Source organism: Prionailurus bengalensis, chromosome A2 (genome assembly GCF_016509475.1).
Source record: "Prionailurus bengalensis isolate Pbe53 chromosome A2, Fcat_Pben_1.1_paternal_pri, whole genome shotgun sequence".
NCBI classification, from domain to species: Eukaryota; Metazoa; Chordata; class Mammalia; order Carnivora; family Felidae; genus Prionailurus; species Prionailurus bengalensis.
In genome coordinates this window covers 18,344,224-18,370,607 of record NC_057348.1, presented here as the reverse complement: position 1 = coordinate 18,370,607, position 26,384 = coordinate 18,344,224, and the positions used below count along the sequence as shown (strand labels likewise).

The 26,384-nt window shown below is 56.8% G+C and overlaps 3 protein-coding genes across 5 annotated transcripts; 1 reads left to right on the top strand and 2 right to left on the bottom strand.

Moving 5' to 3' along the window:
- Positions 1-680: 680 nt before the first annotated feature.
- On the top strand, positions 681-3,688 carry DALRD3 (DALR anticodon binding domain containing 3). Of its 3 annotated transcripts, XM_043590355.1 has the most exons (12): positions 684-885; positions 962-1,257; positions 1,379-1,635; positions 1,721-1,800; positions 1,888-2,016; positions 2,344-2,414; positions 2,515-2,576; positions 2,671-2,753; positions 2,829-3,011; positions 3,088-3,201; positions 3,303-3,371; positions 3,458-3,688. In XM_043590355.1, exons 1-12 carry the CDS (start codon positions 721-723, stop codon positions 3,575-3,577), a joined length of 1,629 nt encoding a protein of 542 aa, XP_043446290.1. In that variant the 5' UTR covers positions 684-720; the 3' UTR covers positions 3,578-3,688. The 3 variants fall into 3 exon arrangements, with proteins under 3 accessions (XP_043446292.1, XP_043446289.1, XP_043446290.1); XM_043590357.1 differs by lacking the exon at positions 3,088-3,201 and having other exon boundaries at positions 681-885; XM_043590354.1 differs by having other exon boundaries at positions 682-885; positions 2,671-3,011.
- WDR6 (WD repeat domain 6) lies at positions 3,230-11,238 on the bottom strand. The gene is made up of 7 exons (XM_043590348.1): positions 10,953-11,238; positions 5,071-7,543; positions 4,886-4,969; positions 4,675-4,791; positions 4,458-4,576; positions 3,752-4,358; positions 3,230-3,622 (listed from the first exon to the last, which is right to left on the bottom strand). Exons 1-6 carry the CDS (start codon positions 11,050-11,052, stop codon positions 3,898-3,900), a joined length of 3,354 nt encoding a protein of 1,117 aa, XP_043446283.1. The 5' UTR covers positions 11,053-11,238; the 3' UTR covers positions 3,230-3,622; positions 3,752-3,897.
- A 120-nt stretch (positions 11,239-11,358) lies between these two features.
- P4HTM (prolyl 4-hydroxylase, transmembrane) lies at positions 11,359-25,584 on the bottom strand. Its single transcript, XM_043590361.1, has 9 exons — positions 25,224-25,584; positions 24,940-25,021; positions 16,746-16,936; positions 15,791-15,887; positions 14,218-14,380; positions 13,463-13,648; positions 12,652-12,742; positions 12,323-12,446; positions 11,359-11,802 (listed from the first exon to the last, which is right to left on the bottom strand). The coding sequence occupies exons 1-9, from the start codon at positions 25,551-25,553 to the stop codon at positions 11,582-11,584; spliced, it is 1,485 nt and encodes a 494-aa protein (XP_043446296.1). The 5' UTR covers positions 25,554-25,584; the 3' UTR covers positions 11,359-11,581.
- Between the last annotated feature and the right edge of the window lie 800 nt (positions 25,585-26,384).

Genomic DNA, 26,384 nt, shown 5'->3' with positions numbered 1-26,384 from the left:
TCAGAGCCTGGAGCCTGCTTCGGATTCTGTATCTCCCTCTCTCTCTGCCCCTCCCCCACTCACTCTCTTGTCTCTGCTTCTCAAAAATGAATAAACGTTAAAAAAGCTGGTAATTCTGGAAACTATCTTGATGGATCTAATTCCTCAAAAATCAAGAGAAGCAATTCTACGAGAGTAGGCATTTATCCGATGTAAAGACGACCCAAATCGCAAAGGAGGAAATACTTCTGAATAACCCGAAACCGCAGAACACGAATTCTTTTAAAAACGAGTTTTTAGGTGGTCGTGAAATGTTAGCTGGCTGTAATGTTAGCTGCCCTATCCCACTAAACTCATTTGGAGCTCCTGACGTTTGATCATGTGTCAAATGTGGGGAATGAAACGTTATCACAAATAGAGGTAAGACTTCGAGGGGAGAAACAGCGATCTGGGCCCCACCCAGTAGGGAGGATCCTTTCCCTGGTTGCTAATGCAGGTGGCGAAGACAGAACCCTAGGTCTAAGATGGACCCGGAGATTTCGGAACCTAGGCCAGGCAGGGCAGACCGGCCACGCAGAGGGAGAGCTGGGGCCGAAGGTCGAAAGCGGCTATCACGGTTCCCTCTGGCGCACCTGTCAGCTCAGGGGCCGCCACCGGATACGCGCCCTGGCCTGTCCGTCCTCCCGGAAGTTCGACCTCCCGGGGTTTTGCTTCCGGTTCTGCTGGTTCCTTCCGGTCGCCATGGCGACGGGGCGCCTGGGGGTCGGAGAGACGCTAGGGGCCCTCAACACGGCCCTGGGGCCTGGCGACCCCGTGTGGTTCAAGGAGACGCGCGCCCGCCACCTGCGTGCCCGAGACTTTCTGGCGCCGCGGCCCGCATTACAAGCGCGCTTCGGGGACGGACAGGTGGGCGCGAGCGGCCGAGTGGGGACATGCGGCGGGGGGCAGCGCCGCAGCCCGCTCATCGCCCTTCCTCTCGCAGGTGCCCGAGCGTGTGGTCCGTGCAGTCGTCGGCCTGCAGGGCCCCGGCGTGGCCCCGGTGCTGCGCTGCGCGCCGACCCCCGCGGGTCTGGCGCTCCAGCTGCAGCGGCCCGCCGTCTTCGAGCGCGTGCTCGGCGCCGTGGCCGCCTATGTCGCGCCCGCCGCGCCCGCCGCGCCGGGCCCGCGCGTCCTCCTCCACTGCCCGGCGCTGCGCAGCGCCCCCGGCGCGCTCCGCCTGAGCCAGCTGCGCGCCGTGCTCGTGGCCGATCATTTGGCGCGAACTCTGCGCGCTCACGGGTGAGCGCGACGCGGGGTCAAAGAGGCGGGGGTAGGAAGCTGGGACGGAAGCAGCTGCGAGTGGGAAGTAGGGGGAGCTGCGCCGGGTGACAGGGCTGAGGCGGTCGCCCTCGCTTCGCAGGGAGAGTGTGCGCCTCGTCCCCGCCGTGCGAGACCCGCACATGCCGAACTTCCTGCAGCAACTGCGCGTGGACTGGCCCGCTGCTTCGGAGAGAGCCGCCACCGAAGCCCTGAGGAACCGCGCGCTTGCAGAGCTTAGCCCTGCCCAGGAGCGGGGAGCCCTGCCCCGCGGCGTCCTGGGCACAGTGTGCCTGAAGGAGCTGGTGCAAGAACGGGGACGCGCAGCTGGCTATGACCCCAACCTGGACAAGTGTCTGGGTAGGAGCTGGAGCCTCGCAGGGCTGGAGAGAAGGTGGGGACTCTGTGCTCCTGGCTAGCCTCAACGCCCTCGTGTTCTCTGCAGTGACTGAGGATCTGCTCTCGGTGCTAGCCGAGCTGCAGGAGGCTGCGCGCTGCTGGCCAGGGGACAGCCCTCCATCCCTGGTTAGTGACTGACCCGACTCCGTAGGCTGACACTGGCCAGCCGAGTGGCCTGTGTTCGCTCGGTGACCGTCTTCCTACACACCGTAGGCTGCGGTCCCAGATGCTAACGCAGACCGCTGCATGGTTGTGCACGTGGTGAGCTGTGAGGAGGAGTTCCAGCAACAAAAGGTGGACCTGCTTTGGCGGAAGCTGGATCACCAGGCGCCGCTCACACAGGTAGGTTTAGTGGCTTCCTCCCCGCCCCCACCAACCGGAGGGCCCTTGAAAACCCTCAAGCGTCCTGTTGGCCAGCGTGTCCACGCGTGACACCTGATCCTGAGGGGGAGGTCAGGCTTGGTGAGTGGGTATTTGCCGCAGCTTGTGAGCATCCTGAGAGAAGGTGGGGTCCGGGGGCACATCCCAGAGAACACTGAAGAAACTGGACTGTGTCCTGGGGTGGGCTTGAAAGGCGGGGGGAGTCCAGGCACCAGATTTAGGCTTCTCGAAGGATTTGGTGTTGGAGGGTATCGCTGCCTAGCTGAGTGCCTGTTCTCTTCCCGACAGAAGCACCTGGTCTGTGGCCCGGTGAAAGTGGCTGGTGCACCCGGCACCCTCACTGCCCCTGAGTACTACGAGTGAGTGAGACTGGAAGGGAGGCCCCTGAGTCAGGGTAGTTGAGGTGGAGGGGAACTCCTCACCACCCCACCTGCCCTGCTCACTCTTCTCCTCATGCAGGCTCCGGCACGCCCAGGTGTGCAAGGCGTCAGCAGTGAAGCACGGCAGGGACCTGGCACAAGGTGCGTGCGCCCAGGAACCCCTAGCTGTGCTTTGCAGGAGGGGCGGCTTGTCTGCGTCCCTGCCTGTGGAGACTGACCGACTGCACTCCCTCAGACCCAGCCTGGACAGAGGTCTTCAGCGTTCTCTCCGTGGCGACCATCAAGTTTGAGATGCTCAGCACAGCCCCGCACGGTCAGGTGAGTCTGGGTGACCTACAGGATCAGGGCTTGGACAGCACGTGTGGTGGCTGCAGCTGTGCCCCCATTCCTCAGCTTCTCCTGGCCCTGGCCGACGACAGCATTTCCACAAAGGGCACCAAGAGCGGCACCTTCGTCATGTATAACTGTGCCCGTCTTGCCACACTGTTTGAAGGGTATAGGCACAGCATGGAACAAGGTCTGTACCCCACTTTTCCACCTGTGAGCAGTCTCAATTTCTCACTGCTACAGGATGAGGTGAGTGCCCTCCCCAGGTAGTTGGGCACCCACAGGAGTTTGGGACCTCATCTCCCAGCGCCCTTCTTCCTCCCAGGGTGAGTGGCTCCTGCTCTTCAATGGCATCCTCCCCTTCCCAGACCTGCTGAGCCAGACAGCAGCCCTGATATGCACAGCCCCAGGGCTGCACATGACCGCACGCACAGAGACGGTGAGGCAGAGGAGACGGGGACAGACACTGCACACTCAATGCTTTATTCTGGGTTGGGCACAAGATCAGAGACCAGCCAGTGACTCCGTCTCTGTCTTTAGATGTGCAAGTTCCTGGTACAGCTCAGCATGGATTTCAGCTCCTACTATAACCGCATACACATCCTAGGAGTAAGTGCACAGCAAACCGGGGTGGGGGGTTGCGGGGGTGCAAGGGAAGCAAAGGACGAGACCAGCAGGCCCTTTCTCTCCAACAGGCGCCTCGACCACACCTGTTTGGTCAAATGTTTGCCCGTCTCCAGCTTCTGCGGGCCGTGCGTGAAGTGCTTCACACCGGCCTAGCCACGCTGGGCCTCCCTCCGCTGGACCATATCTAAGGCCACAGAGACCCCAATATCTAGGAATGTTTACAGAGTCATCACCTGAAAAGAAGATACACAGATTTTGTTAGGGACCTGAAACCAAAAATAAATTACTTCTACTATAAAGCCTGGTCCCTATTATACGCAGTAGGGCATATTTTTGGACTGCCCAGATGGCACCCTACTCACCTCCAGCTCCTGCTCTGACGTCAGGAACCCGCGGCTGCCGCCTCCTCCCCTCAAGGCACACTGGGCATGGGCACAGACAGTCACTCCTGTTCCACTCCGTCTGCGAGCAGGCCCCATACCCAGCATGCCGGCCACCGCGGGACACTTCAATCATACCAGTTGTAAACCTCAAGCCCCTGGCCCCCAAGAGCACAGCGGTGGCCAAACTCAGGGCTCACAGGCCAGCAGTCCATGTCAGCCACATCTGGGACATGGTACACGGTACTGTTCATGAAGGTGGGCTCACCATGCCCCAGACGCCAGAAGGTCAGCCGTTGGTCGATGGAGGCTGAGACCATAAGGCTTGGGCTTAGGATCTTGAGGCCTGTCACATGGGCAGCATGTGCACAGGGGACAGAGTATTCCTCTAGCACATGCAACTGGGGCACCAGCTCAGCACCCCCAGCGGCCTCTTCCAGCTCTGGTGCCTCCACAGCCAGCACAAAGACATGGAGGGAGCCATCCTCACTGCCACTGGCCACAAGGTGGCCCTCACGTGTGGGCAAGGTGTGCAGGCTGTTGACACCACAGCTATGAGCCTGGAGGGTCAGGCAGGGGGTGCCCAGTCCTGGAGGAAGAAGATGGTTATCAGGGCCTCGCTGCCACATGGGCGAAGGCAAAGTGTGAGGTGGGGAGGGACAGCCATGGTTGTACACTGGCTACTCACGGTAGGGAAGCCCGGGGTCCGTTGGAGGCTCCAGGGCAGTGGAACCATGGTCTAGCACAGTAGTGAGATCCCAGAAGGCCAAGCTGCCATCAGTAGCTGCACTGCACAGGAACAGCCTCCTGGGAGCCAGGGGAGGGCAGCTAGGTCAGTGAGGGGGATGGAAAGCAACAGGAGCCCCCACCTGGCCCATGCAGGACCACCATGCAGCCTCTCTCACCGCCGCTGGTTGGGTGCCTCATGTGTAAAGGAATGGACCTTAAGGACACACCGCTTGTGGTGGAAGGTTTCAGCCAGGAGCTGCAACCGCCGCCCAGAGTCCTGCAAAAGAAAGAGCCTGGGGGGCGGAGAGTGGCCCAGCTCAGAACCCATTCTGGACAACCTTCCAGGCTTTGTCTCTTGGCCCTACCACCCCCCATGCCCATTCTCACCTCACTGCTCCATCACTGCAGGCTGCAGCCACAAGGGGGCCAAGGCCAGGCCTGTCGAGCTCACAGATAGCTAGGGACATATACCTGCCGAGACCAGACACAGGTCAGGGCAAACCTGGGAGCAGCTGTAAGGGGCTTGCCCTGCGTGACACCACCCTACACTCCCACCTAGCAGTGCACATTACCTGGTCTCTGGATCCACCTTGATCATCCGGTGCCGATTGCGCTGCCGGTCCCAGTACTCGTCTAGCCGGTGGGACGAAAGGTGCATGACGTGGCAGGCGAGGCGACTTGGGGTGCTGGGGTCTGGGGTGACCATGATGCTGAAGCAATGCATCTCAGCCCGGCCCCCCGCAGACACCACATGAGCAGTCAGGCCTGGCCGAGGATCCTGAGGGCCACCTGGGGTACCAATGCCCCACACAGCCAGCGCACGCACCGAGGAGATGTGATTACAGACAGCTGTAAGTGCATGGGCCGAGCCAGTGGCTGTGGGGAGCGCCAGGACACAGACAGTGGTGTCCTCGCTGCATGTGATCACAATGTCAGTCAGGCCAGGCCCCTCGCTGCCAGGCTCCAAGTAGTCAGGCTGCATGAAGCTGGGCATCTCAAATTCAGGTCCCAGAGTGATGGTGCCCACACGCTTTACACAAGTGATCTCACGGCCATGCAGGCTCTCCCGGAGGATCACGTGTGGCCTAGTACAGCCACCCAGAGCCCGGTACAGCATGACATCCCCATCCTTGAGGTAGGCAAAGGCCATAGCCGCCTCGGTATCAGAGAAGGCCCAGGAGCGGTGCCCTCCACCACAGTTAACAATGTGCAGCTTTTCATGGGATCGGGGACTCCACACCACAAACTCATTGGCATGGAAACCCAGGATGACCATACTCCCATCAGCCATCATACGGAGCCCAGCCACCCAGTTCATGCCTCGACAGGACTTCTGCCTTAGGACTGGCTGGAGTTGGCCACCTCGTACAAAGAGCTGGTAATAGGCGCCATCACGCCCTGTGGTATACACGTAGCCACCATGGCAGGTGACTGAGGTCACACCCTGCTTCCCGTGCAGAGAAGGGAGGGTGGACACAGGGCCCCACTCAGTTTCATCCCCACCACTGCCACTACCTGCTTCAAGTGCTCCAGTGACAGCTCCGGCCTTGCCCCCAATCCCAAGATCCTTGAGCAGAGCTGGTCTGGAGGGGAACAGCAACACAGAGCCCCGACGGTCCCCGCACACCAGGAAGTCACCAGGGGGTAAGAAGGCACTGCATGTGTGCCATCTCTGCTTGCTTGGAGGCAGTAGATACCGGCAACGTTCCTTTACAAAGATGGCTTTGCCAGAGGGTGCGGCTGAGATTTCCAGGCAAGCCACCACACCACCAGGGCCCGATGCCAGCAACAGGAGCTCCTCATAGCCACGCAAGGCCCAGCTCAGACTATGCACCTTCCCACGGAACAGGGTCAGGTCCACAGCTGCTGTTGGAGTGTTGATGGGGACAACCTTGACACGACCCTCCCCATTGGCCATGGCACACAGTCCAAAGCCCTCAGGACCAGGGGCTGCCTCCAGGAGGCAGTAGGACTGGAAGCGTTTATCCTCCAGCAGCTGCTCCCAGCACTTGACCTCAAAGTCATAGAGGTACAGGACCCCTGTGTCAGTCACTGCCAGTAGTCGCCATGAGCCAGCCAGCGTCACAGCCTTGAGGGTACCTGGCCTGCTACGGGACTTGAAGCAGAGAGCTGAGACCCCCGAACCTGGGTACCCACGCCCTACCAAGTGCCACAGCCGGATGCCTGAGTCATCACCCCCAGTAACCACCCAGGCCTGCCTCTCATGGGCAGCTAAAGCCCTGATGCCACGACCCTGGTGGCCCCGAAAGGCCTGAAGGATCTCACCTTCGTGGCTCCATACCAAGCAGACACAGTCCTCTCCAGCACTGATAAGGTAATTCTCTAGTAGCTTGACCTGCCACACACGGGCACTGTGCCCAAAGCAGTGCCCAATATTCTGTACCCGACCCCCAGGCACCCGCAGGTCACCCACCTTCCAGATGCGGACACTTCGGTCTTCTGAAGCTGTGGCCAACAAGCCTTTACTTTCCAGGTACGACATGCTGAAAATGACACCCACATGCCCACTGACCCGTCGGTCAGGGGCCACAGGCTTATTATCTATTAAGGCAGCTGCTGGGTACCAGACAAGGAGCTGATTGGAAACAGCACCTGCCACTATGGTCAGCTCCTTCCAGGTGTCTCCGATCAGACAGGCTGAGGAGAGGGTGCACCTGTCTGTGCAGGGCACCTCCTGCAGCATGCACCCTACCACAGGGTCGTATAGCACTACTGAGTTATGGCCCAGGGCCAAGGCTATGTTCCCCTCAAGCCAACGTGCATCCCAGATCCAGTCAGACATGTTCCATAGGCCAGAGCGCCAGAGCTCCCGGAAGCGGCCCTGTCCCCAGCTAACTTTCACAACTCGGAGTCCCTTGCTCCCAAACACAGCCACCATAGCCTCCGAGTCAAGGTCTCCGTTTGGTTCTGGTCGCACCCGGAACCCATGGATAAGATAGTGGCCAAGCAGGTTCTGCACGCGCTTCATCATCCGCAGATGGCCACCAAAATCGAGGCTGTACACCAGGACATCTGGCCCCTCACCTAGACAGAGGCAGAGAGCCACATCAGAACCTCACCTCTGATAAGTCATGAAGAGACGAGGGCAGGGAAAACTCAGGCATGTAGCCTGCGAATGCATTAGAACACACGATCCTGCAGGCTTGAACCCTGGACAATCCCCGGCCTCAGCTTCAGCTGGACTTTCAATGCTGACATTCAGATACTCAGTTCAACCTGACTTCCTCAAACACAGGCTCTTCCTCGCCCCACCTAATTTATCATCCTTCCATTGGAAGCCTGTCAGCCTTTCTCCCAAATCCTCAGCCTCATCTGCCTCTACACGCCCTCTTCCGCCCCCCCAACCCACCCCTCCCCCAGGGCAGAGGCTGTCCCTAAAGGTGATCCTCCCACCTTGGGGCCACAGCAGAACGCCTCTGGATTTCCAGAAGCTTCTTCCTTGAAGCTCAGATGTGAGCATGTTCAACACTGATGAGAAGAACCAGGAGAGGCAGCCCCTACTTTGACAGCCAAGGTTCCCATGACCCTAAGCCACCTCCTGCCTGCCTTGCAGGCACTTCCCACTCTACTAGTTCACCTTCAAGTTCTCTCAACCATTGCCACCCTCTACTCAGCCCCAGCCCCAAAGCAGGAAGCTCACCACTTACTCCTCTAAACTTCCCACATCTTCTCATGTTCCGAGTGCTCATTTTCTAAAGATTTTGCAAATCCTCCCCACCACAGTGACTTTGGCCCAGGATATCACCTTAACCTGAGATGACATTAACAGTTCCTCATGATATTCTTAGCTTGCAATCTCCTTTTTTCGACATTCAATAGACATGCACTGAGCATCAATTATAAACCAGACAAGGAACTAACTACATGCTGGAGTAGTGAGTAAGACAAGCACAGACCCAGACTCCTGCCCATCAGGCAGACAATAAACAGTATCACCCAAGTAAACTACATTGTTGTAACTCTGGTAAGTTCCAGGAAAGAACTATATAGGTTGCTTTAAGAATATAAAAGAGGGGGGCGCCTGGGTGGCGCAGTCTGTTAAGCGTCCGACTTCAGCCAGGTCACGATCTCGTGGTCCGGGAGTTCGAGCCCCGCGTCGGGCTGTGGGCTGATGGCTCAAGAGCCTGGAGCCTGTTTCCGATTCTGTGTCTCCCTCTCTCTCTGCCCCTCCCCCGTTCATGCTCTGTCTCTCTCTGTCCCAAAAATAAATAAACGTTGAAAAAAAAATTAAAAAATAAAATAAAATAAAATTAAAAAAGAATATAAAAGAGGGAAATCTATTCCAGAGGATTTTCCCTCCAGAAGACATCTGGCAATATCCGGAGACACATTGGTTGTCACAACTGGGAGCTATGCTAACTGGCAACTAGGAGTAGAAGCCAGGGATGCTCCTAAACGTCCTGCAAAGCACAGACAGCACCCACCCACCCACCCACCCCCACACAAAAAGGATCTGGGCCAAAATGTCAAAAGTGCTGATACTGAGAAACCCTGGTCTCGTCTAAACAGACTGGGTGAGGGGCACCTGGGTGGCTCAGTGGGTTGAGCATCTAACTTCGGCTCGGGTCATGATCACACAGTTGGTGAGTTTGAGCCCTGCATCAGGCTCTGTGCTGACAGCTCAGAGTATGGAGCCTGCTTCAGATCCTGTGTCTCCCTCTCTCTGCTCCTCCCCTGCGCTCTCTCTCAAACATAAAATTAAAAAAATAATAATTAAAAAAGAAACAGACTGGGTGTCAGGAGAGGCCACCTTGCGAACATAACATATAGACGGAGAGGAATCAATAAGCAGTGGTAACCAAAGGAAGAGCAAGCATGGGGGAGATGGGTGAACCTTTCTTGGCAGATAGAATAGCAAGTCTGATGACCCTGAGGTGAGCACGGTCGTGTGGTTGGAATAAGAAACAAAGAGCTCAAGGATAGGCTGGGAGAATGCTCCTGAGGGGGTCTAGGAGACAAAGTTGCATGGCCTCAACTGACGGCAATATACAGACAGTGGCCACATGTATGAAGTCAAAATCAACCAGACTGGCTTGGGAGCTGAGGGAGATGCTCAGACTCAGGCACCTGACACTGGCTGTTGTTCCCTCTGCTGAGCTGGAGCACCCAGTAGGAATATTTCAAATTGAAGGCACCTGTGCACTTGGGCCCGGAACTCATAAGCAAAGAGGGCTGGAAATTCAGATTATAGGTGCACATGGACAGAATTTGAGAATTGCAGCAATACAAAAGTCACTCTGGAAGTCACTGGAGTAGAGGAATTCACTTGAAGAGCTTTCTAACCTGCATTTCCCAGGTCATTTTCTTGCCTAAAACCCTTCATGGGGCCTCTCTCCACCACCACTATGAAGTCAAATCTAGGCTTAAAACAGCCTGGCCTCTGCTCCTTTCTCCAGCACTTGTCCCACCCCAGCCCTGCTCAGCCTCACAGGAATTCCCTCTTTCTCCCGAAGTAACAAATTCTCAGCCTCAGAGCCTTTGGCATGTTTACCCTCTGCCAGAAACTCACCGCTTCCCTTCTCCTAGCTCATTGTTGTGGTTCTTTGGGTTTCTGCCTACCTATCTCTTCCTGCAGAAGCCTTAGGACTCTAACCCATGGTAGGCACCTTGAACTCCCAGAGTGCCCACCCTTCACCAGATCACAACTGGGCCATCCCTCCCCACACACACATACCCACCCCCTTAGGATAGTAAGCAGCTCACTCAAGACTTGACAGAGCCCTGCCTCAGGACCCTTAAAAAACTCAGCAGCACCACCATCAATCACTAGTGTCCTCCAGTCAGTCCTCAATGCTCCCCAAGGGTCTGCTGCCTCAGGTCTCAGGGCTTTGATGGCCTATGCTTCTTGACCTGACCTTCCCCCAAGAAGCATCAACATCGGAATTCCTGGACGCAACCTTCTCGGAAGGGGCCTTAGCGTCTGCCTCCCCAAGCATTGGCTCACTCAAAAAGGTCTCATCTCTAGTTTCCCGCCACTCAATCTGGTCCTCCCCACCTTCCACGGAGAAGCCTCACACAACCCTGAGGCCACACCCCCGCCACCGGGTCCCGCCCTCAGGACCGCCCACCTTGGGGTCGGCTCATCACACCCCCCCACCCCCCACTCCAGGAAGGGGCCACACACCGCTCGCCCTCCATGCTCCGCCTCCGAAATCACTGCGTTTCCCCGCACTTTCCCGCAGCCCCATCGCTCTTTCCACGTCGGCTGCAGACTATGAAGGGACTCAGTAGCCACATCGGTTTTTTTTTTTGTCTCCATGGCTCCTCCGGCTGGGTCTCCTGCCCGCCATCTCCTGGGCTCCCGCCCCCCTCGGTCGGGCTTCATCCCGCCGCCCGTCCTCCTCCTTGGGGGTATCCCTTTGTTCTCACGGTCCCGCCCCACGCGAGCGCACGGTTTCTTCTCCACTAGCATGCGCTTCAACCCAAACCTCACCCGCCAACAGCCGATCCCCCACGCACTCCAGACCCGTGACCGGGAGGAGTATGAGCTCGGAGGTTGCCCGCGGCCAAACGTAGTCCTCGTGAGCGTCCATGTCCGTCCTCCTGCTGCTGCGGCTGCCCTGGCCAAGAAGGGAGCTGAGCTCTCGCGAGACGAGCCTTCCTCGCACGCAGCAGGGCCGATCTACAGCGGCCTTAGCAACAGGTAGCGGAGCCCAGGGTCGCCCGCTGCCGATGTCCAATCACGACCCTTCGCCCCACGCAATCCAGCCCGTCATTGGCGAGGCCGCCCTCGCCCCTCCCCCTGGCGTGACGCTCTCCAAGCGCAGCGGCGGGCTAGTACTGGCCCAATCTACCTCCCCCTCCCCCGGCCCGACCCGCTGCTTCGGGGGCCCAGCGGCTCAAAGCCGTGTGGTTTTATTTTAGGGGGCAGCATGGGTCTGTACACAATAAATAACACGAATGTAGGAACTGTGCCCTAGTCGCGGCTGGAGGCAGGAATGGGGCAAGACATCAGCCAGGCCTTTGGCCTGCATCTGGACAGGGGAAAGGCGGGTCTCACCCCCAACCCCCCCTCTGGGGCGGCGGGCAGCCTGTGGCTGGGGGCTGGGGCCAACACTCCCCTCAGAGCTCCACACGCGCGTCGCGGTAGGCCCGATCCAGGGCCCACTCTGGCTGCGCATCAGTGCCACCTTCGCGGGCCAGGCGCGCCATCTCCTGCTGGAATAGCGCCTGCCGCGCCCTGCTGGGGTCCACATTGATCCAGTTGTTGGCGATCCACTTAGTGCCACGTGTGACCAGGCAGCCCCCATGCAGCGAGTAGTCGTCCACGTCGCCCACCCAACCTAGGAGAGGTGGATGGTGTGAGCAAGGGAGGCGACCGAAGGGACTCTAGGCTGAGCTAACCTGAGCTTGACCTTATACAGGCCAAGGGCATGACAAGGGTGGGCCCAGCTGTATACACATCTTAGGTGGTAAAATCTGGCCCCAAGGTGTCCTTGGGGACTCAACATCTCTTTCCAACTAATACCTTGACAATACTCTTTCTTGACAATACCACTGGTCTTCTGAAACCAGCTTTCTTACTGCCAGGCCTGTCCACAGCCTGGGTTGGTGACAGACCTGTGTCCCCAGCCCCAGTGAGCCGGAAGGCTGGAGCATCAGGGAATCAATCACAGGGTTCAAGATAACCTAGGAGGCTGCACAGGTGCAGGCCACTGAAGTCACTAAGGATGATCTTTGGGAGGCACTAGGGGCAGAAAACCATTTGTAGGGGTGCTAGAAACATCCCACCAAGGTGGCAGTCTGGGCTGGATAAAGGGAAGTTTCCTTCAAGGCATGCTTGGCCTGGCCACAGGCCCTCACCTTGCCCATCAGGCAGGTAGTTGTACCAGAAGACTGCTGTGCCCTGCCGGGGCTTGACCCGCAGGTTCCCCTTGTCACAGTGCCTCCGAGTGTCACGGAGATCAACGTCATCTTGAATCAGACTCTGTGGACAGCAGGATGGTAAGGTTTTCAAACTTGCCCCCACTGCCAAAAGCCAAGGCCAGGCAGCCGAAAGTGACCAGAGGGAAACCAGTCAGATGTGCCCAGGGGTTCACTTGGGCCCCTCATCCCAGGTCTGGAAGGTTATATACTATGATTGCCCAAGAACCTGCCATCCCACCAGAGTTAACAGCCTGGTTGGCCCTTACCATTTCATCGTAGGTTCTGTTGTCTGCTACAGGGAAGACAGTCTCGCCCCCACCGGTGACGTTGTTCAAATAAAACAGCACTGTCATGTAGCTGTAAGGCAGGGGGCCCGTTGAGCAGGTCCCCAGCTGTGGGCACTCCCAGGAGCTTACCTGTGGGCAGGATAAGCTGCCCAGGTTCCCAAGGGCCAGAGGGGCAGGCTGGGATCAGTGACAACACTGCAGGTCAGTGCCAAGACCCTAGCCTGTTACTCCTCCCACAAACCATCTCTTTCTGTGTGTCACAATGTTTTGTGTGGCCAAGATCACAGGTGCACTTAGCTAAATTACGTGGCTGGCTGGGAAAGGTAGGCTAGCAGAAGCAGCGTGACCATGCAGAAGGGCTGGTGGGGAGTACAAGGGGCTGACCCAGAGCAGCCACATGAAGAGAAGAGACCCGCCTCCCTGCTTTAGCAGAGGAGGGGGACAAAGCTTCAAAGGGAGAAGCTGAGGCCTCCAGCAATGGAGGCAGAATCAAGACCCAGGGGATAGGGGTTAAAAAAAAAAAGCCAGAAATCCAGCCTTTCCCCTTACCTCAGAGTTCTGGGGAAATTTTTCAGTGTCTGTGCATACCTTAGTCTGGCCACTGAGACAAGATGGCCACCCCTTTCCTGCCACTTGGTAAACAAACTAGGGCAAGAGATGGGGTATCCTCAACCAGGATGCTCCCATGTTCTCCTGGCCCTGGGGGCATGTCCATAGGGCAGAACTGTGTTTATGTCATGGGAGTGTCTGGTCTGGGAGTTGAAGGCCACCCCAGGTGGGAGGTACTTGCCGGCAGGAGGTCTCGAATGGTACAGACTCATTGGCTACCAACTTAGTATGGGAGCAGATGGTCTCTGGGTACACAGGTCCGCTGTCCACATGGGCATGGTAGTGGCCTCCCTCGCCATACCGTACAACCTGCAGCGGCTCGCTGAGCTCCACGATCTCAGGTGACAGGCGGGTGAGGCGTAGCACCCTGGTAGGCAGTAGGAATTCAGCTGGGTAATCTCATGCAAGGCAGCACCCTGAAGGAGCTGGATCCCCAGAATGCCACAAGCTCTGCCCCTGCCCACCTCCCCTGGAAGCCCCTTAGGCCACCCTAGACTGGCCCTGTAAGAGCAGGAAGGGGTTACCCATGAACCCTTCTCCCTGGATGCCAGAGACCTCGCTGGGTGAGAAAGATGAGATTTCCACTAAGTTGCGGGGCGGGTGTGGGGGGGGGGGGGGGTCACTCCCTCCAGGAAGGAGGTTCCTTATCTAAAACCCCTGGCTGCTCAGGGGCAGGGGGTCCTGTAGACGGAGATAAGAAGTCATTTTTCTAATTAGCAAAAAACAAATATTCCAATCTGTCTCTAATCCCAAATGTCTATTGTTTGCCCACAATTAGGGCTAATCTGCCTTTGTTAATTGCCTTTTTAATGGGTCCCAATCCTGGTCTAATGAATAGAACTTAATCCTGAGTTGGCTAATCAAGTCTGTCCTCTAGGCCCCAGCCAAGGACTTCTGTGAAGGCCCCACATGGCTTTCTCCTGCTCCAGGGCTCACCTCTGGCGGATGGAGCGCATGACGTGGTGGGCACCTTCACCCTGGTAGAGCCACGTGTGGTGGCTGTTCCGCACCAGCTCACTGGATGCTGCCTTGTGGCTCCTCATGTACTTGTGGAAGTCTCGAAGGTCCATGTCAGCGAACTCCTGCAGGCTCAGCACTCCTGCACAGGGCACCCACCATCATGCCCCCCAAGCCCATGTGAGGAAGCCACAGTGGCAGGCTTTACCATCCTACCTACCCCTGGCCTCAGGCACTGGGGGACCATGTGTACCTGTCCCCCAACCTGGACTCTTGGGTAAGATGAACCTTCTGTCACATCAGTCCCTATAGGAAGACCTAGGGAAATTCATTTCCTCAGTTTAAACCCTGATTTGGTCCCCCAAAGGACCTAACCCCTACTAGATTGGCCACAGCAGGGTGGTCAAAGGAAGCGTGAACCATATGGCCAGGACCTGAGGCCAAGCACTGCCCTTGGCTGGCCTCCAGCGTGGCTCTAAAGCACATGGTGGCTACCCTCTGGTCCTGTAGAGGGTGAAGAAAGACAGCAGTCAGTGCTGGGTTCTGTCCAGGGCCTTCCACGCTGTAGGGTTTAAGCTGGGGGCTGGTCCCCAGGAGTTCCCTTATGACCTCAGGTCCCATCCTGAGTGGAAGATATCTATCTGGCCAGTCCTGTCTGCTGGGTTACCAGTCTACCTCAACAAAGAAAGCCAGGCCACTCTCCCAAGTAAGAACACTCTTTCCCTGTTCCTGTCCAACCCACAAAACAGGAAATCCACCCTTTGGGGGTTCTGGAAGAGTAGCTGATGTCTGCTCCATGTAATCCTGGCTAACCCAAGAAAGAAACCTTCTACTGTTTGACCCAGATATCTCTGAGGGTGAGGAACACTTAAGGCCTGTGGGCCTGTTACCGGCTCTGTACATAGGGATGGTAGCATCATGGTGCCCCTCCAGCCACAGGTCTTGGCCAGATCCTTCACTCTGGGTTCACCAGCCACAGGGCCATTCTTCCAAGTCCTGTTTCACTGTTGTATCTTCCCCATTCTGTCCAGAACTTGGGCATGTGAATGATGACTACACCTCAGAAATATCCTGAGGATTATTACCAAAGAGGGGGTGGCGCACTTGTATGACAGCTCCCCTACCCAAACCACCCCCAGAAGTTAGCATGACTCTAGGCAGGCAAGAGGAAAGCAAGCAAGATCTCAGACCAGAGAGGGTGGCTTCTGGGGAAGACCTCATGCTTGGCTGAAAAGAGGAAGATGGAGGAGGGTGAACAGCCAAGCTCAAGCTGGTCTCACTGCCCTGTTCCTGCTGTGCCCACTCTGCCCTCTGCCAACCAAGCAAGCCCCCTCCTGTACCCCAGTCTCTGCCTGTTGAGGTCAAAATGGCCTCCAAGAATGTCCCTCTAGACTGTCATCAAGAGGAGTGGGATGACCCAGCCCAGGAGTGAGGGCAAGGCTGGATCCTCGCTTCATCATCTCTGGCTACTCTAGAAGGTGGGTATAGAGGCCACCTGGCTGTGGGGGCAGGAGGCTCACAGAGACAGAACTGTGGCGAGGTATGGGCTCACCATCACCATCAGGGTCAGCCTTGATCGCAGAGTACATCTCCTGAATGTTCTCTGGAGTCATCCACCGTCCATTTCCCAGGCGAGTCTGGGCCAGGACCTAAAGCACAAGATGGTCCCTCAGTGGAGTGGCCCCAATGATGGGGCCCCCAGAGCATAGACAGTCACCCAGTTCTTGCTGTAAAGGTTAAGGGTTCAGGTGATGGGGTATGGGTGAGGACACAGGACAGAGCCTGAGGTCCCTGAGCTGAAGGGATGGTAGGCAGAAAGGCCCACAGACATCTGGGGAGGAGGCCAGGGAGATAGTTAAGAGGCCTGCAGGCCATAGGCATTCCTGGCCCTGTTGGGACTGTGGCCTCCATGGGGAGCACCGTCAGCTGGTTGGGTGCAGAGTGAAGGACAGCACTGTATCCCACTCAGATGCCCAAGGTGAGGTGGGGAGGCCAAAGCCTGAGTGCAAACAGAGAACAGACACCAAGGGGAGGGCTGGCCACAGCATGACCACTAAGCTCGTCAAAGAAGCCCAGGCTCAGTGAGGCATTCTCTGTATAGGCAAGGGACCACATACCCTGCCAAGACCTCTGTCAGAAGCCTGGTGTGAGTGAGGGGCATGTAAAAGAGAGATGCAGACTTCTGGCTACCTCAGAGCTGCCACCCCTCCACCATGGGTTTTGTGGGGACCCCAGCCGTGGCAGCAAGGAATCCAGATCACAGATGGTGCACCACCCAAGAACTGTGGCAATAAATGTCATCACCCCCAGGGGGGTTCTCCTGCCATCCTCTGGGGTTCCCAGGGCAGCCAGGGGCTCTCCAGGGAAGGAGGGGGCCTCTGGAACTGAGCATGCCCAAGCTGATCTGAGGTGGCACCTGACTCTCAGGGCCAGGGCTGAGCAGGCCACCAGAAAGACAATTCAGGGCGCTCCCACCCTGTGTCTATTCCAGACCCCAGGATCCCAACCTCGCGGAGCTGCAGGCGACCGTCATGGTTCTGGTCCAACAGCCGGAAGAGGTCCAGCTGGCTGACCTGCATTGTGCCCATTGCCTCCTCGTATTCTTCAGTGGGCAGAATCTGGCTGCGCTGTAGCCCCTTCATCTGGGCCAGGTGGATGATGAGCCGACACTCTTCATCACTCAGGAAGCCAGGGATTTCTGCCAGGAGAGGAGGTGGGTGAAGCCAAGGGCTGAGCCCAGGCAGTGATGCAACCAGTACCTTCTCTGCAGAGTTTCTAGGGTACTCTCTGTCCCCTGGTGGTCACCATGTCAGGACCTCACACACCCCTTTACCTCTACTCTGGACTCCGACCCCAAGATTGAGTTGTCTTGCAAAGGTTGGCCAGCATTTGGAACGTGGGGCTTCTTTCTTTGATGTTGAGAGAACACACGTCCCAGAGGAGTCTTGGAAAGCTCGCCAGAGCTAAGCTGGATAGGGACTAACCCACCTTGCAGTGGGACTGAAGGCCAGAGGGTTGACCTCCACTTCTTATTTGGTATATATTTAAAAGTGGATGATGGTGGCTGGGTTTTGCTTTCAATTTTGCTTTTCAGAATTGTTCAAATAAAAACAAAGTGTAAAACATTCAGTGCTGTAGGCCAGTCCTTGCCCTCTATTCCGCACAAGTCTTCTGCCCAGGGCTGAGATGCCCAGTGCTGGCACATCAGTGGTGGTGGTGGGGGGCACTCAGGTCTTTGACAGATGCTCTGGGAAGACGTTCTGGGTGTCCTTTGCTTTGGGAACAAGTGTACACTGAATGTCATACCTCTAAGCCCGAGTAAAAGCCAGTCAGGCCTGGCTGGATGCCACCACACCAGCCTCACAAGCAGCTTGGATGAGCTGGAAAATGAGCCTCACACCTGGGGGTCCCACACCCCAATGTCCCCATGCACTTTTAGGAGCTACATTCCCTCATTCCTGGGAAAGGAGACTTCCTTAGATGGGGACCAAGAGGCCACCAAGAGGTGGAGGCAGGGCCACACCATCACAGTGACCCCTCAGGACTGCAGCGTGGTCTACCACTTCTTTGGGTTACACTCCCAGCATGAAGTTCCGGTCATTGCCAAGAGGAAGGAAAATGGCTGCTCAGAGCCAGGACTAAAATGATTTTTAGTGGTTATCACAGCAGATCACATTTAGGTGGTATAGACTCTGTACCCTGTCCTAATCACATCGTCAACTCCTTAATCCCTATACTCATCCTAGAAAAAAGGGCCCCATCAGTTTGCCTTCCTATTCATGACTCACGGCAAGTACAGAGACATCAGCAACTTGCTCAGGGCCACCCAGGCTGTTGCACTCCAAAGTCCATGCTCACAACCACATTCAGCTTCCATGGGTAGGTTACCCAGATGTGATGACGCTAAAGGCAGGACAAAGGCCCCCCACTCTGGCCTGCTTGACCCCTCAACCCAGTAAACTCAGAAAGGGTAGGAGCCATCCACTGGGGGAGGCAGGGGTAGCACTGGACAATGGATGACACCAAACTGCTAGTCAACAGTCACCTCCTGATAGTTTAAATAATAAACAAACAAGAAAAGTAAACCAGAAAAAGAAAAGAAAACACAGGCCCAGGTTTCTTCAGTTTATTAAGTTCTGGTAATCCGTAGACCCAAAGGAGATGCCACCAACCTCTACAGTCCCCTGCAGTGTGCTAATCAAATGCAAATGGCTCAGGCCAGCACACTGGGGCCTAAGCAGATGGGTCCCAGCACCTAGGAGGCTGCACAAACACTGCCTCCTGGGGTGTGCGTGCAGCCCTATAAAGCCCTCAACCTCAACTCATTGAGACCAAGGCAGACAGAGCAGGTGATGGATCAAAGGCTGTGGCTGTTTGTGGCACTGGTGGTGCTGTGGGGTGACAGTGGGGTAGGGGCTCCCTGGGTCCCCACACGGTGCATGCCTATTCCCCAAGCCATGGCGCTGTGCCATGACATTGGCTACATAGAGATGCAGCTGCCCAACTTGCTGGATCATGACACGGCAACTGAGGCTGTCCGGCAGTCAGTCAGCTGGTTGCCCCTGCTGGCCAGGGAGTGCCACCCTGATGCCCGCCTCTTCCTCTGCTCCCTTTTTGCCCCTGTGTGCCTTGACAGGTAGGGCAGGGGCTCCTAGGTGAGGGTGGGTGGGGGGCCTTTCCTCTCCCAGGGTCTGTTCACTAACCACTGCTGTATACCTATCCATGCTAGGTGCTGGTAGGGGTGGGGTGGGAAATGAAGATGAAGGATTGTTTTGTTAGGGTGTTCCTGGCACAGGGGAGCAGGTGCCTATGGGACAGAGGAGACATAGGTACGGGACCATCGATGGTGAGCACCTCTGGACCCATGAATCCTCAAGGGCTCTTGAACATCAACAAGGTATGACAAGTGGGTAGGCTGTTTTTGGCTGGGGGGCGGGGCAGAAGCCCCTCTCCGGTGGGCGTGGAAACTCTGCCCAAGAGATCCCAGCAAGAGACGGAGCCACATCTCATCTGGGGGCCTTTTCTCCCAGAGTCCAGAGATGGCAAGGCTGATTCCTCTTCCCCAGCCTAACCTATCCCGTGAACGGCTCCCTCAGTTCCTTCTTTGCAGAGTGAGGGACCTTCCCAGAGCCTCAGGGTGACCACGCCAGTAGCAGCAAGAATGAGCTCTTTCAGAATCCAATGATCAGGCCTCCGCTCTTTGCCAACCCCAGCCTCGACCAGAAGCGGCAGTCTCCTGCAGGCCTTTCAGGACAAGAGGGAGGGCTCTGCTTTCTCCCGCCGAAATGGGGGAGTGAAGGCCCCGAGTGCAGGGTCCTTCGCATACAACCCTCTCCCCGGCAGTGGACTTCCGCCATGGCTGGAGCGGGGCGGGGTGCGCTGGAAAGCGGGATAGTGGCCCGAGCCACGCGAGCACCACGCGAGGACGGTGGGGGATGTGAGACCTAAACGCTGGGAAGCGGTTGCGGGGCTGAGGGCTGTTGCCAGGTGACCATGGGTCGTTGCCCAGCAACCGTGGAGTCACTGGCTGTACCTCTGCACTGGGACGGGACAGGAGCTCCAGCCCAGGGGCCAGGAAGTCCTGAGCGCCCGGCCACCCGATACTTCCCCTCCCCCCACTTCCGCAGGCTCATCTACCCGTGCCGCAGCCTGTGTGAGGCCCTGCAGGCCAGCTGTGCGCCCATCATGGCCTGCTACGGCTACCCCTGGCCCGCCATCCTGCATTGCGGCCGCTTCCCCGCCGGGCACAGCCTCTGGGTCGCAGCTGTCTCCGTAGGCTCCCGCCTGGGCCGCCCATGTGAGTCCCCGCGCGGCCCCCAGGCCATGTCCACGGGCAGCGCCCCACCCTTCCAAGCCGCTCCCCGCAGGGCCAGGTACACGGGTCTCTCTGGTAGGGAAGACAGGGACTGGCCACAGCAGCAGGTCTCAGAAAGGGTGAAGATCGAGGGACCCATGGGAGGGCTCCCCCAGCCCGCGCTGACGGCCCTTCCCCCACTCTCGGCTGGCGGAGCCTCACTCGGCCCCTCCCCCCCTCCCCCCAGTGCCGCGTGCCAGCTGCAGGGACTGCGAGTTGCAGGACGCCCGCTCATCCAACGAGGTTCTGGAAGCGCTCTGTGCCAGCGACTTTGGTGAGCCCATCCCTAGCGTCCAGTACTCCTTACACCCACCTTACAAGTGCCTCCATCCCAGCTACCAGCTTGGGTAAGACAGATGAAAAGAGGGGACACTTAAATGCTATACCTGGTTAAAGCTACAAAATAAATGCCTTTAATAAGCTTGGCATTGCTAAAACAACACACCAAACAAATCTGCCTAGGAGAGTGGCCGCCAGGACTTCAGCCCTTCCCTAGGATCCTGATTAAGGGTAGAGCATCACAAGAGGGTATGGGTCACCAGGCGGTGGGGGGTGGGGGGTTATTCTTAGAAGCCCTGCACATCACCCCACTCCTCTGGTCCCATTCAGCAGTGAAGGTCTGGCTCTCCCGATGCAACGGCTCGTCCTTTGGCCTCTCAGACTGCAACCTGGACTCCGGGCTAGAGGTGCTGAAGGCAGGCCCACTGCCTGCTGTGGAACTGGCACCTATTCTGCGTCGCTGGCTGCAGCTGGATGCCACATGCATGCACAACCTCTTGCGAGGAAGGCATGCTGAGACCTACGTGCTAAGCGGGGAGGTGCAGGGCCATCGATTGCTGGTAACCACAGCCTACGCCTGGAGCCAAGGTCACAGAAATCTGCAGTTGGAGGTGCGCAGGTGGCACCATCACCAGTGCCCAGAATAGGAGTTAATGCAGGAAGAGCCTGGGACTTCGTAGCCACAGCCTCAGCAGCAGCCATACAAACCATGTCCCGCCCTGGCTGGACATACATAAAACCCTCTATCTGCTGCCCTTCATGGATACTTATAGACCAGCCCCAGGAACAGCCCAAGCAGGGCATAAACCCTTCTGTGATCAACGCTAAAGGGACCCTTCCTGAGCTATAGTGCTCTGCCCAGACATGAAGGAGGCTGGCTCCCTGGCAGCTGTGTGTGCTGGGTAGGAAAGACCACCTTTCTGTCCCAGGCCTGGGATGACAGCCTGGCAAATGCCCACAAGCCCCAGCAGCCCAATCTATTTCAGGGCAGGTGCAAAGCCTCAGGCTTTGCTCATTCTGGGCAGGATGCTACTTGTCAAGCCACACACAGACTGCCTCAAGCCGTAGGCCCATGCAAAAGCACAGGGGGTGGAGAGAGGTCCATGCAGAAAATTGTATTAAGCTGCTTACAAATCTGAACTTATATGCACACAAAAAGTTCTTCCCCTATTTCTGGGCCTCCAGTGTTTGTCAAGAACACAGTGGTCTTAAGTAACTGCCTAATTGTTTTCCTGAACTGACTTGGAAATCCTATGATAAAGCAGTCATGGTTTTAAGATAAATTGTTTTGTGTACTGGTGTTAAGTTACTCATTTACCTTAAATAGTAAGAAAATGGGCTAAAGCTCTTGTTGGCCTTCTGAAAGTGCCCCCTGCTGCTCTTGAAGGGAGTGCTGAATCAGGGGGCACCTGCCAGGGTGGTGGGAAGTCACTCCAAGCAAGCAGATAGGTGCTGGTCTGGCTGAGTGCCCAGTAAATCCCTCCAGCCAGCCAATAAGGACCAGCAATAGACACGACTCTGGCTCCTGGCTACACAGCCAGCACAAATCAGGCCTCCTCTGCATGCAGCTCATCTTTAGGGGCAGAGGCATGAAAATGACAAATACAGAAAATAGTGTCCAATGATGCCAAGTGCTGAGAAGAAAACCAAGCAGGCTGATGTAAGAGCATCTCAAAACCTCTTAAGACCAGTTTGAGGTCAAGGGAGGTATCTGAGGAGGGGATGTATGCGTAGAGGCCCAACGGAGCTGAAGCCATCCTCTTTGTGGGAAGAGCTAGATGTGAGCCTTCTGGTAGTGAGCATAGCACAAAGGCCCCAAGGCAGCATGAGCTTGGGGATAGCAGTGAGTGAGTGAGGGGGCAGCAGAAGATGAGGGTACCAAATGAAACTTAGAAGTGAAGTGGGAATCTTGGAGACTTTTAAGGAAGGGGGTGGTAAGATCGATCTGTTCAAACACAGAATGAGGGTGGGGTGGGATGGAAGGAGAAGTGAGCCACATGAAAGAAGGCAGTGTCCCCAGAGAGATGACAATGACTCAAAACTGGGACACCTCCCTTCTGAACGGAACAGGATGAAGTCCTCAGCTGACTTCCGGTGGTCCAAATCTTTGCAAAATGCCTACCACAGTCAAGTAGGTACTACGGCAAGAACTCAGGGTGGGGCCTTTGTGGCCAGGTCCTGCTTGCCCCATGTCTCTAGGGATAAAGGTGGGAAACAGGAAATGTCTCCCAAAGGGAGAGACTGGTGGTTGCATGGGGTCTTCCCCATGAAATGGTGGGGCTCCCTCCCATGCAGGTGGAGGCACCCTGGGGCAGAACCCAACCCCCTTGCCCCAGCTTACATTATGAACACCCACCCCTTGAACGCTAGCATCTTGGGTCCCTGAGGTTGAAGGTCACAGGTCTGGAGCCAAGAGCAGCAGGGCAGAGGTGACAGAACCCACAGCAGGCCCATTCTCCTTAGGCCCTCCTGCTTTTTAGGGTGACAGTAGGTGACTAAACAGACACAGAAGACAGACACTCCTCCTTGAGATGAGGCTTCATTCTTTGGGTTCATCCAACACCACGCATTCAGGAACTCCCCCTCCTCTCACACCCTTTCCCCTGTGCTTTTCCTGCCTCACAAGTGGACTGCCTGTAATCACTAATCTCTTCTTCATGTGGCTCACCTCGTTTCACCAAGGAGCAAGCCTCAGGGTAAAACCTGGGACACCGTCCACCAGCGGACTCAAAGGCAATGTAAGAGTTTGGGAGAAAATGGGGGCCACAGCCCTTTGTGATTTGCGGATACACAGACCCATCGGATGGCTTAACCAGAACCAGTTGACCTTTTGTCACATCTCTCCTGCTTCCTGCAATTTATGGGGTTTGGGTTTCTCATTCTCAGCTTTGTAAGGCTTTGATGCAACAGCTGCATGTTAGGGGGTGAGGGGTACAGTTATGGCCTCATGGCTCATCTGAATTAAGTGTCTACATGTCCCAAGAAGGCTGACGGGAGACAGTACAACCCCTTCAGACGTGTCTGTTCATGGCAGTGTAGCAGTAAAAGGGTGAGTGTTGTTCCCTTTGCCCGGATCACCTTTTCCTGACAGCCACCTGCCTTGATCCCACAGCTCCTAGAAGTCTGCAGGGAAGCCTACCTTGGCCTCCTTGGCCTCTATTAAGAGTTTCATTCAACCCCAGTTGAAATTCTGCCTTATTTGTCTGCAGTCGTGTATCACCATCTGACACGCCATATATACTTGCTTGTTTATTTACTGTCTTCTTTTTCAAATGTCAGCTTCAGATGTGTGTTGTTGTTGTTGTTGTTTTCCTCCTATTTTGTTCAATGCTGTGTTCTCAGCCTTAAAATAGTGTTTGGCATAGACTTCATCGGTTATGCAGTAGTAATAATAACAGTAACAACCTTCTAGGGTCCTTCCCAGAACAGGACCGGCATTACCTATTTCCCCTCACACAGCATGCATGTGAAATCATTCTCATAGGCCTAAGTATAATTCTCAACCAGGGCCCTCTGCCCCAGGGGTAATGGCATGTGCTCAGATGCTCTGCTTTGGTCCCCAGCCCCCTTCTTAAAGCCCTTTACCCACACCATCCCACAGCAGGCAGGAATGGCCCCAAGTCTGCAGTAAGTGTGTCACTGAGACTGAGTACCTAGGGTTGGGTGGGCAAACCTATCCTGGGCAAGGTCATGGTTCTGGGGAACCCCACCTTGTTGACACTGGTGGTCTTTGAAGGACTTCTGAATCTTCTCAGCCAGAATGTTGGCTTTAGAGTACAGGCCCTGGAGACAGGCTGCCTGGGTTCTAATCCTAGCTTCATCCCTGAACTAGCTGTATGAGCCTGACCAAGCAACCACAGCTCTCTGTGCTTCACTTTCTCACCCAGTAACCTGAGGGTGGGATCCACACTCATCTCACGGAGGGGGTGTAAGAATGAAATGAAACGATCACATGAAGCCTAGCACATAACCAGAGCTCAGAAAATGTGAGCTTATGATGCTGCTTCCAAATGAGGCCACCCTGGAAGGTTTTGCCTACAACTCCATCCTAAGAACCCCAAGGTGCTGGTAGCTAAGGCTGGTGGTCCAGGGGGGCAGGTTTGGGGGCACTGACATTCACATTGGACAGAGTGCTTTTCATCAGCCCACAGGGCCCACTTTGGGAGTGAGAGTCTTCCTCAGAGGCCCTGAGATCAGCTAGGACCTGGTTATTAGTCTCTCCCACGCTCCCCCATTCTAGAATATGACAGAATTAACGATGGCAGGGAGTGTCCAAAGACAGTTTCAATGAAATGTTTAGACAATGGCCTCAGGGTCACATTGCCCAGCCCTGTGATGGAAGGATCAGCTGTAGAGTAGGGGTCAGAGAGGGGAGTGTGGAAAGGTCACCCTGTACAACCTTATTATGGAGGTGGGGGCGGGTACTGCACTTTGGGAAACCTTTGGGTGGAAAAAGAGCTACTCTGAAGCAGCCATTTTCAAAACAGAAGTCACGTGGTCAAAACAAGCCTCCAGGCACCCCCAAACCGCAGCCCCTGGCCCTTCCCAGGAGCGCCCGGCGAACTTACCAAAGAGCAGCGGCTTGAGGCTGAGTGTTCGGATGAAGTGATCCCTGTCCGCGACCAGCTGGACTTTACGTTCGTGCCCCACCTAAGGGAAAGGGGCACTGCGGGCAGCTCGGGCCCCAGGCCGCAACGCCCGAGGAAAGTACAGGCGCCCGGGGCCCCGAGCGCGACGAGCGGGGTTCGCGCGGGGCAGACGCAGGGAGCAACGTGGAGGTCGTGGGCTGGGCGGCGGCTGTCACGGGCTCGGCCGTGCAGGGCCTGGAGCGTAGCGAGGCGGGGGTCCTCACCTTGATGCCCTCCAGCCGGGTGAGGGGACCCAGGGTTGGCGCGGGCCCGGGGCCCTGGGAGCGGCGCTGGGGCCCAGGGTCGCTGCTCTCGTCGCCGTTGCTGTAGTGCACGAAGAGCAGCAGCGCCAGCACGTTGCCCAGGTACAGGTGCACGAACACCATCAGCACCAGGAAGTAGGCGCGCGAGCAGATGCCGCGGGGCTTGCACAGCGGCCGGACCGGTGCGTCCTCGCAGTCGTCCAGCCCGGCCGCGGCCCCGGCCCGCTCGCGTTCAGGCGGTGCCCACTTCGGACTCGCGGCCTCTGGCCTCGGGGCCGCCGCCGCCGCCATGGCGCCCAGGTCGCGCGCACGTCCAGAGGAGGGGCCGCGGGGATGCCCGCGCCGTGCAGCGCCGTCTCCCGGACAACCGCCGCGGAGCCCGCGCGCGCCGCGGTCTCTAGGAGACGGTGCCCTGGGATGCTGCGCCAGCCATAACAGCCCCCGCCCGCCCCCGCGCCGCCCTATTTCTCCCTGAGCCGTGCTCGGTCTCCTTTGCGCCCTGGACCCGGCCCACCTGGGAGTTTCTCTTCCTGGGCTGGATTATCGTCAGGAGGAGCTAATCACTTCCCAGGGTAGAAGCCGATCGCCCCCCACTCCCAATGGAGATGCGGACAAGAGCAGCACTGTTAAAGGAAACCCCATTAGAAGTTTCTCCGTCCCCTGGTTAAGATGCGCTTCCCTCTTTCTGGAAATGTATGGTCTGCGTTTTCTCATTCCGGGGAGTAGGGTGGCAGCGAGGAGACGGTGCCAAAAGATGACTCAATAATGCGGCGGTTTGGGGGCGCCAAGGAGGCCGATGACTGCGCATGTGATGGCGTAGGATCCACAGATTTAGGCACTGATGCTCGCCAGCGTAGGAGGCCAAGAACGCCTTGGAGGTCCACTCTGTCAGTCTGGACCTCACACAGAAACATAGCAGTAAGTGCTTAAGCTGCCTGATGATGGGGTGCCTAGGTGGCTCAGTGGGTTAAGCGGCTGACTCCCGATTTCGGCTCAGGTCATGATCTTATGATTGGTGGGATTGCATGGAGCCCTGCATTGGGCTCTGCCCTGACAGGGAGCCTGCTTGGGATTCTCTCTGCCCCTCCCCCACGCGTGCACCCTCTTTCTGTAAATAAATTA

Bases quoted from the DNA above. Each gene is read 5' to 3' on its own strand.
- DALRD3 (XM_043590354.1), top strand. From the start codon at position 721: ATGGCGACGGGGCGCCTGGGGGTCGGAGAGACGCTAGGGGCCCTCAAC. The intron at 1,636-1,720 runs GTAGGAGCTGGA...TGTTCTCTGCAG, and splicing joins CAACCTGGACAAGTGTCTGG to TGACTGAGGATCTGCTCTCG. The intron at 1,801-1,887 runs GTTAGTGACTGA...TACACACCGTAG, and splicing joins GGGACAGCCCTCCATCCCTG to GCTGCGGTCCCAGATGCTAA.
- P4HTM (XM_043590361.1), bottom strand. From the start codon at position 25,553: ATGGCGGCGGCGGCGGCCCCGAGGCCAGAGGCCGCGAGTCCGAAGTGG. The intron at 25,022-25,223 runs GTGAGGACCCCC...CCTTTCCCTTAG, and splicing joins CCCGGCTGGAGGGCATCAAG to GTGGGGCACGAACGTAAAGT. The intron at 12,447-12,651 runs GTAAGGGCCAAC...TGCTGTCCACAG, and splicing joins ACAGAACCTACGATGAAATG to AGTCTGATTCAAGATGACGT.
- WDR6 (XM_043590348.1), bottom strand. From the start codon at position 11,052: ATGGACGCTCACGAGGACTACGTTTGGCCGCGGGCAACCTCCGAGCTC. The intron at 4,970-5,070 runs GTAATGTGCACT...TGGTCTCGGCAG, and splicing joins AAGGTGGATCCAGAGACCAG to GTATATGTCCCTAGCTATCT. The intron at 4,359-4,457 runs GTGAGTAGCCAG...TTCTTCCTCCAG, and splicing joins GGACCCCGGGCTTCCCTACC to GACTGGGCACCCCCTGCCTG.